General features: G+C 48.2%; 1 protein-coding gene across 1 annotated transcript in view; it reads left to right on the top strand.

Moving 5' to 3' along the window:
• The window catches only part of unc5ca (unc-5 netrin receptor Ca), a 140,512-nt gene that overhangs the window by 117,194 nt on the left and 13,318 nt on the right, over positions 1-10,000 (top strand). The window contains 3 exon segments of the mRNA XM_048243938.1: positions 5,587-5,681; positions 5,684-5,795; positions 9,278-9,637. Coding sequence (XP_048099895.1) covers positions 5,587-5,681; positions 5,684-5,795; positions 9,278-9,637 — 567 coding nt within the window.

Here is a 10,000-nt window from a genome sequence, read left to right as displayed (position 1 = left end):
GGGGGGACGAAGTTTCCCGCTCTTTTGATCTGTCTGCAAAATGAATAAAATAAAATCACTTTGAGTAACGAAGCGACACGCAAAAAATGAATGATCATTATTATCTCAAGAGTTGCCATCTGCAGGGAGAATGAGCAATCGCTATTTAAAGGAGCCCCCCACTCCCGAGTGTAGCACATTAACACAGGAGATGAGAGTGACTTGCACAGCTTCTTGTGGTTGGAGGTGATGGTTAACTGAGCCACTTTGGGTTTGCTGTGAAAGCCTCCCTGCTGCCACACCAGGAATACTGTACCGGTATACTTATCTTATCTAAGAATGTATTAAGATGGTGGGACAGAGAGCGCTGATGTCAGTGGCGTAATGTTATCCTCTGTGACAAGGCACACTTTTCTTCTTCCTAGTGTTCTCTCTTCCTCTCTCTCTCTCTCTACCTGTCTCTACTTCTCTCTTAGTCTGTCCTTTTCTTTGTTGTTTCTCTCTCCCCCTCTCCCTCTCTCTGTCTCTTCGTCTTTCTGCATGGACGTGTGTGTCTGTGTGCCACTTGTTTTAATTTCCTGGGTTTGCCCTTTTGCCTCTCATGCATTTTGTCTGTCTTGTTAACTGTAATATCCGTCCACTGAGTCATTGACTACTGGTGTACATGTCTTCCCGTCTTTGGGCTGGTGCAGGTTCAATTATAGACTGCAAATACACACTGAGCTCACCAGTGTGTCTGGTGTCTGTCTGGGAAAAAAAATATCTTTGGTCTTGCTAGACAATAAAGAAGTAAATGTCAAACACTTAATGTAAGAAAAATCCACATTTGAATGTAGTTGCACATCATGCTCACTCACAAGTAACACACAGACAAAAGTAATTATGCTGAAGTTGAAGTTGTATGAACAAGACGTTACAGGATGACCTCATTGTCATTTTATGTGTGTATGCGTGTGATTCAACTCATTTCAGTTTTGTCTGTTTGGACGTGTCTCATGTCATCATCCCTCCCCTCCCCTCATCCACCCTCCCTCATGTCTCTCCCCAAAGGTTCGTTGTATCAGCTGTCCACTGAGCCTAAAGCCAAGAATGATTTTGGAGTGTCATGTGAGTTTTTGTATTCTTTTTATTTATTTTTTTGCTCCTCTCCATTCCTTCACCCCATTTGCTTGTCTTTGTGTTTCCATCTCTCCGTCCTGCAATCTATTGCTTCTGTGTATCTGATCCTCTCTTTCTCTCCCTCTTTCCATCTCTATCTCTCTCTCTCTCTCTCTCTCTCTCTCTTTCTCTCTCTTGCTGGCTTCCACGCCTTTCCCATTGTGCTCTAACAAAAGCTGAGCTTGGCAGACTCGCAGCAAGGCTATGAAAATGTCACCCAATTAGGCTCTGTGATATCACCTCTGGCTTTGGAAAATAAAATGAGTGCGAAATAATGGCCGAGTTCAAAAGCGCCTGGGCAAAGGTGGTCCTGCAGGAGAGTACAGCGTCCAGTTTCAATGGCATGCAATTGGAGTCGTGGCTTTCTTACTCTGCCGCATGTGTAATACACATGTGGCGGCGCTCTCGCCTTTGTACAGTGCCAGCTCTCCCATGCAATGCAGTGTTCCTTAATGGCTTATCAAGTCGCTGCCACTCTGCTACTCTTTCAAGACAGCCGTTGACAAGCCCAGTCATAACAGTGGAGATTCAAAGGCTGAGTGCAATTATTTTGGGCAGTGTGACGTTTCTTTCTACTATTCCTTTCTTTTTTTTTTTACTGGAAAGCAACAAGGAGTTATCGTGCCGTGCTATGAGTCGGCCCTGATATTTATTCAGACGAAATAATCCTTTAGTTTTCATTGTGTTTCATGCAGTCTCCCTTTTTTCCATGCCGAATTTCATTTTGTACTCAAAGGAGCATATTAATCTTTGTGATACGTTTTAATGGAGCCGTTTAGTATCGTGGCACTTTTATCATCAAAGAATGCGTGTAAGATGGCGCGTCTCATCTGCTAAATGACTGCAGGGAATCGAGGAAAGAGAAAGGGGTGGGTGAGGAGGAGGATGGGGATGGTGATGGGGGGGCGGACGCTCTTAAATTATATTGCGACTCTTTCATCCGCTGCCTTTTTCACTTCACTTGTCTTCCTATGCACGGCTTTGTATGGAGAATGATCAGAGGAAGGGTGTGGCCCGTGATGACGTGAGACCCCTAGCAGCCCGGTCCACTCAGCAGGTTAACTCAGGGAACGAGACATGACGGGATGAGACGCCATGGCCCACACTTTTTCACCAAGGTGATACTGGTCACTCATCGGTCGCGTTTGCCATTTCCCCAATTATATGCACACACTTCCCCCCACCCTTCCCTAGTTTTATCACCTCGGTTGTTTGTGTTTGGAGGAGTGGTCCATAACCTTGGATGGAGGTGTTTTGGGGCATCACGAGGTGGGTCATTTGGAGTGCAAAGGATTTAAGCGTGCCAGTGCAGCTCACAGGTGCTCCAACAGCTGATGCCATGTTAAATTGAAAAGCATTGTGGTGTGTATTTTTAGAAAGGAGTTCAGCGCTGGAAAGACACACTACATTAAGTATCAGCTTCAACGCCCTCCCGCCGACATAATGCCAAGCGCTACTGAGAATCGAACAGACTCTTCTCAGTTGTGTGAGTGTGCCATGAAGCGCCAGCTTGACTTGAGCACGCTTGCTCCCCCTTTCTTTGTGCCCACCTGCTATGCGCATCCTCCACATAGGAGGCTGTTCAGATGCTGATCAGGACAGAGACCAAGAGACCCTTTAACCCCTCTCCCCGATCCGTCCCGCAGAGAGAGGAAGAGGGAGAGAAAGAGAGAGAGAGAGAGAGAGAGAGAGAGAGAGAGAGAGAGAGAGAGAAAACTCGTTCTTGGATCGATAGTTCCAGTTTGGGAGCTATCCAGAGCGTTTCTCTTCCTGAGTCTGCGGCTCGAGGGCCAGACAGGTCACCAGGTAATCAAACCTCGTTAGCTTCAAGTCCTCGGGACCTGGCGGCCATGGGGGCCAATCTGCATAGCGTCTTGGTGGCTTAATTAGAACAGCGACCGATCAATGGGATCAATCAGGGCCTCCTGACTCCCCCATGACAGCACTTCCCCGCATACAGAAAGGCCTGACCTTTACACACACACACACACACACACACACACACACACACACACACACACACACACACACACACACACACACACACACACACACACACACAAAGACTCCTCCATCTACCTGTCTCATTACAGCACACACACCCAAGTAGCCATGCGATAATTTGACTGATCGCCATTTTGACCAGTAGTTGTTTTTTTTGCTTTGTGCTGTTTTTCGACCGTTGACTGACCGACAACACCTCCCGGTGCATTAGCCATTTCCCATCTTTGATTAAACACCAGAGTGACACCATTATGTGGCCAAATCAATAAGGGAACGGCGAGAGTGATTTGTCCCTAAAAAATGGGCCCAGACACTCACAGCTCCCAGAGGTCAGGGCGTCTCTGGTGGAGGGCAGAGATTGCATTAGTGGGGAAGATGAATGTCCGCCGCCACGCCAGCTAACTATGTAAGATGCATGGCCACTGACTCTGACACAGATCGGTGGCTCTGGAGAGCGGGACGCAGCCATGGGCGTTTGCCGGGTAGTTACTCCCTCTCTCTCTCTGTCCCTCTCTCTCTCCCTCTCTCCCTCTCTGCCCCTCTTTCTCTCTCTCTCTCCCTCTCTCTCTCTCTCTCTCTCTCTCTGATTCTCTGGCTGTCTCTGTCTGTCATTGCCATGTGTTGGGACAGCAGCAGTAACAGCAGCATTCAGAGCCACCAGACAGACTAGTTCCGAGACAAGGTCAACAGTAAGACCACAAACGCTCCCCAACCACTAACGTCCATTTGGGTTTTTAGTTGTTTTTCCTTAAATCTTTTTATGTCCCTGTCATAGTTCTGACAGCATTGGGCCCTGGTGGGTATTAGTCAAACGTTTATGGCCACATGACGTTTTCTTGCTTAGCCTGCCCTGACCAGAAGACTGTTTTCGTGCGCTGAAACTCTATCTGGTTACAAAGCAAACGGGGGGCTTTTTCGGGGGGTGATTGTTTTTGCGACCAGGCCTTCTCAGTTAATGGTTTACGCAGGGCATGTTGGTCAGAACATGGTAAAACCAGGTGCGAGGGATCCCAGATGACTCCACTGCATAAAACCGGCAGAGTTGATTAAGTGCCTTTGGTCAAGCAAATACCGGTATAGTCACTGGCAGGGTAGGGTTTATGTTTTTGGTCCACAAATGCAGATGAAGTGGCACCTTGAGTGTACATGTGGATCACAGTGCCCTCTACTGGAAGCAGAGAAATAACCCCTGCTGCTGTCTCTGAGGTCCATCGCTGCACAATGCATTATGGCGCCAGGTCTCCACTTCAGCGTGGAACGGGTGATTGAAAACAGGTTTTCTGTAGCAGAGCTCAGGAACAACAAGTCGAATGAATCCATCCTTTCCCCGGGGTCAAGACAACAGAGCGTTGTGTTAAAGAGTACATCTGCACCAGCAAGCCAGTCCAAGGCTCTTTATAGATGTTTGATAGATGCACTGTGCAGTGGTGGACGCATGAGCAAGGCTCACTGAGCACGCTCACATCTGATTTTCACACTGACAGCTCCAGTGGATCTCTCTCTCTATCTCTCTCTCTCTCTCTCTCTCTCTCTCTTGCTCTCTCTCATTTCTCATCTCTCGCTCTCTCTCATTTTCTCATCTCTCTCTCTCTTTCTCTCTCTCTCATAACTCATCTCTCTCTCTCTCTCTCTCATTCCTCATCTCTGTCTCTTTATCTCTCTCTCATTTCTCTCCTCTCTCTGTGGCTAAATTCAGGCTCCCAGTTACGCAAGCTGTTTCGCCAGAGAGCATTGACACTGCGCGAGGGAACAATTGCGCGGCGTCTTTGTTTGGCAGGCTTTTGAAGCTGAAGAGTCTGGTCGATTCATCATCGTCTCATCTCTCGTTGCGCCTCCTCGACCTCACACTTAAAAGCTCAGTCAAGCCATCAATGAAAACTTTATGCAACTGTAGTTTCACGTACGGGAGGGGGGAGAGGATGAAACTTTCACCATTGTGCCTTTTTTCCCAGACATATAAAATATTTAGATGAATCCCTGAAAGATGTCAAGAACGTTATAAAATAATTAATAGGCTCATTAAATTAGAGAGCGCTCCCCTTATTATAAAATGTCTGTCTGCACGCCTCTGCTCTACTTTCTTCTTCCCTTTCTCTAATAGGTTTTGCCTCATGGGTGTGTGTGTGTGTGTGTGTGTGTGTGTGTGTGTGTGTGTGTGTGTGTGTGTGTGTGTGTGTGTGTGTGTGTGTCTGTGCGTGTGTGTGTGTAAATCTATGCATGTATGCCTATACGTATATGTGCCTGTGTTGTATTTGTAGGCATATATGTGTATGCACATGTACTGTATGTGAATGCGAGTGAGTGTGTTGGTGAGCAGACAAGCAGCTTTGTGCAGACCCTCTTTTCCAGCTCCATCCTTATGTGTATCCTCTGCTCACCACTCTTCCCTCCCTCTCTCTCTCTCTCTCTCTCTCTCTCTCTCTCTCTCTCTCTGTCTCTCCACAGCCGCACCCAGCACAGACGACGTGGCCCTCTATGTGGGCATTGTCATCGCCGTCATCATGTGCCTGGTCATCTCTGGCCCTCGCCGTCTACCCATAAGGCCCTCTTCCGGACATCAAGAAGACCCTTAATGACTTCGAGTTAGGACATCATAGACTCCTCAGCCCTTAATGGGGGCTTCCAGTCGGTCAACATCAAGACTGCACGTTCGGGTGAGTGAGTGGAACAGCATCAGTGTGTGTGTGTGTGTGTGTGTGTGTGTGTGTGTGTGTGTGTGTGTGTGTGTGTGGTGTGTGTGTGTGTGTGTGTGTGTGTGTGTATATATGTGTGTGTGTGTGTGTGTGTGTGTGTGTGTATGTGTGTGTGTGTGTGTGCGTGGGTGTGTGTGTGTGTGTGTGTGTGTGTGTGTGTGTGTGTATGTGTGTGTGTGTGTGTGTGTGTGTGTGTGTGTGTGTGTGTGTGTGTGTGTGTGTGTGTGTGTGTGTGTGTGTGTGTGTGTGTGTGTGTGCGTGTGTGTGTGTGTGTATATGTGTGTGTGTGTGTGTGTGTGTGTGTGTGTGTGTGTGTGTGTGTGTGTGTGTGTGTATGTGTGTGTGTCTGTGTGCGTGGTGTGTGTGTGTGTGTGTGTGTGTGTGCGTGTGTGTGTGTGTATATGTGTGTGTGTGTGTGTACTGTGTGTGTGTGTGTGAGAGAGAGAGAGCGAGAGACCCTGAGGCTTCTGCCTGGTGTGTATTCCCAGTGGTGTGTGTCCTCCATCTCCTCTGGCCTGAGGCTTTGTTTTCTGGCTTGGCCACTGGGCCTGCAGGTCCCGCTCAAGTGTTTACTCACTACACCCCAGCTCGTTTGATTCCACTCCACCCTGCGCTCTGTCCACTCTGTGTCTCAGCAGACCCCAAAACAGACAGAGTGATTGTGAGAAGCAATATGCAGGGTAGTGTCTCTCTCCATTCAGCCACCTGTTACTGCATCAAGATCAAGTCTTTTACTGTGTTTTCTGCTTTTGGGACTCAGGCATGTTCATGCTCAGGTCATTCTAGATGAAGCCTCTTCCCTATCCTAAATCAAAATTTTTTTTTTTCGTTTTGTTTTTTAAACAACTAACACAGGCTTTTCTGTGCGGCTCTTTCACTGTAGCCATGACGTAGGCTTCGGCCTCTGGACCTTTACATGTTAAATTAGCACAGTGCAGGCTACACATGCAGATTATAGTCATTTGTCATACTGTAGGCGCACAAACAAATGCTTTCACAAACAGCGACAACAATACTGGAAATACACACACAAACAGAGACAGGCCCGCACAAGCGCACACACACACACACTGCTCTTGTTGGTCTGACAGCCAAATGTAATTACATTTGGATTAGAAAATATCAGATGTGAGCTAAATCCGAGCAGTGCTTATTCCCCTGCGGTGCAATAGGTGGCCTTTTGTAGAGCTGGGAGGTGCGTGCACATATCTGAAGTTGTGTGCAACACGCACACACACACACACACACACACACACACACACACACACACACACACACACACATGCACGCCAGGCTTGGGGAAGACACGGGCCAGATTAAAATTCAAATCAGGGGAGTAAATGAGGAGTCTGGGTGGTGGTGGTGATGGTGGCGGTAGCAGCAGTGGGGGCTATGAAATGGGGATGTAATTTTCAGTGGTGCTGGCGTGTTAGGGCCCGGTGACATTTCATCAGAAGGCCATTAGAATGCTTGTCAGTCGGCGGCGGTAAAGGCGAATCTCAGGTTATCATTAATGAAGAATTATGTTTCTCCCCTGTTTTTTTTGCCTTTTCTGGTTGTGAGGATTCTTTTTCCATATGTGTGTGTGTGTGTGTGTGTGTACGTTGGGGGCTTGGCTTGTTAATTAAATTTGAGCATGGCTGAATAGGCCAAGAGATGAAGGATGCCAGAGTTGAGGCTAGGTGTTAGAGGCACACCACTGTCAAACTAGGGAGAGAGAGAGAAGGAGAGAGAGAGAGGCAGAAAGATAAAAGGAGAGTGAGAGAGAGGTGTGTGTGTGTGTGTGTGTGTGTGTGTGTGTGTGTGTGTGTGTGTGAGTTGAGAGGGGTTTTCTTGCCCAATGTTATCTTTTTAGCTGGATGATGTGTAGTGTGATTAGAGAACTGAGAAGAGCCCATGTGTGGAGGGAGCCAGTCTGATAGAGGAGCCTGGAGCTAATCCAGCGTTGGTCTGGCATGATCTTGGCCCAGATACGGTCCAAGTCAGCAATGTTGTGCTTTGACCATGCAAGCATGAACTACTGCAACCATCAAACCATCCTCCTGTGGTTTTACAAAAACAATCAGTGTCCACAGGTCTGCCAGCCTATCACACGTTCATGTCACGATTTGCAGAGCAGCAGCAGTGCGCGTCTGCCATTTTTCGCAATTTGCCACGGCGAATCCCTTCATTATCACCGTTTGCAAAATGTATCAAGCTCTGGCAGGATTATTTATTGATGTTTTCCCCTGTTGTGTTCACCCAAGGGTGGAATAAAGGGAGTATCGGACGGGGGGAGGTGGAAGGTGGCAGAGGCGTGGGGTGCGATTAGAGCGTGCGGGATTGGGGAGGGCGGGGCTAAGGGGCTTACTGCGGAAGCAGGCGCCTTTCCTCTCCTCTCGTCCTCTCCTCTTCTCTATCCTCCTCTCCTCTCCTCTCTATCCTCCTCCTCTCTAACAAAACGGAATGTTAATAAGCAATCAGCATGCTGTTAAGCAGCCGCCTCCAGCTACCGGCGCCCTTTAGAGCGCAGCCTGCCCAGCCAGGGCACAGCCTCGTGGCACACACACACACACACACACACACACACACACACACACACACACACACACACACACATTTATACAAACTTATACACACACACACACACACACACACACACACACACACACACACACACACACACACACACACACACACACACACACACACACACACACACACACACACACACACACTATTTATACAAACTTATACACACACACACACACAAACACACACTATTTATACACACTTATACACACACACACACACACACACACACACACACACACACACACACACACACACACACACACACACACACACACACACACACACACACACTCACACACACACACTCACACAAACAGTATTTATAGGCACTTACAAACACACACCAAGAAATACACACACACACACACATAAAAAGAGAGAGAGAGAGAGAGAGAGAGAGAGAGAATCAGCCACACACACAAACACAAATATGCACAGCAGTAGAATAAATGGTGTGGACACGGTGGAGATATGTACATGGATTTAGTGCTGAACTGTTAGCGTTCCATATTTAGCAGCCATCTCAGAGATGCAGTGTAGGGAGGAGGATAGTGCCAGGTAATAGAGATGTGCTCAACACCTCAGCTGGGCTTGCTAATCTGTGTGCTCACCTGATGGACTGATCCATCTGCAGCAGTCTGCTATCCAGCCATGCAAATGAGTGAAGACCTGTGAACGGCATGAATTACAGTGTTCGCATAATACAGTACACGCACACATGCACTGCACGCACACACACAAACACACACACACTCACACACACGTGCATAGAACTACAGTGCTTGTGTTTCCGGCGTATGTTTTGGACTCAGCACAGCACAATCACCACATGCTTCCAAATCCAATAAAACCAATTTCTGTGTCAACAGCCGACCTGCTGACCGCTCCGCCGGACCTGACCAACGCAGCTGCCATGTACCGTGGCCCCGTCTACGCCCTGCACGACGTCTCCGACAAGATCCCCATGACCAATTCGCCGCTGCTCGACCCGCTGCCCAACCTGAAGATCAAGGTGTATAACTCGTCCACGCTGGTGACGCCGCAGGACGAGCTGGCCGACTACGCCTCCAAGCTCTCGCCCAAGGTCACGCACTCGCTGCTGGACAACAGCGAGACGACGGCAGCGGCCAGCCTGCGCACTCAAACACTGGCACGCACGCGCGACCCCTCCTGCACCGCCGTGGGCTCCTTCAACTCCCTGGGGGGACACCTGATCGTCCCCAACTCAGGTGAGAGAGAGACACAGAGAGAGACATAGAGAGAGAGAGAGAGAAAAACAGAGAAAGAGAGAGGGACAGAGAGAGAGACAGAGAGAGACATAGAGATAGATAGAAAAACAGAGAGAGAGAGAGAGACATAGAGAGAGAGAAAAACAGAGAAAGAGAGGGAGACATAGAGACAAAGAGAGGATGCTGTTTCACTTGAAATATGGGTAATGTCTTCTTGGGATTGCCACAAAGGAAAACAAAGGAGTCTTAATGGAGTGTTTTTTCAAGAAAAATCACTACTCACTACTATCTTGCTTCATGTCCCTTCATTTGTCAATTTTTTTTTTTAACCTGACATACGCACTTTAACAGATGAGGCACAGC

Source organism: Alosa alosa, chromosome 5, assembly GCF_017589495.1.
Source record: "Alosa alosa isolate M-15738 ecotype Scorff River chromosome 5, AALO_Geno_1.1, whole genome shotgun sequence".
In the NCBI taxonomy this organism is placed as follows: domain Eukaryota; kingdom Metazoa; phylum Chordata; class Actinopteri; order Clupeiformes; family Clupeidae; genus Alosa; species Alosa alosa.
Note: the sequence above shows the minus strand (reverse complement) of the source record. Positions and strands in the feature narration are given on the sequence as shown.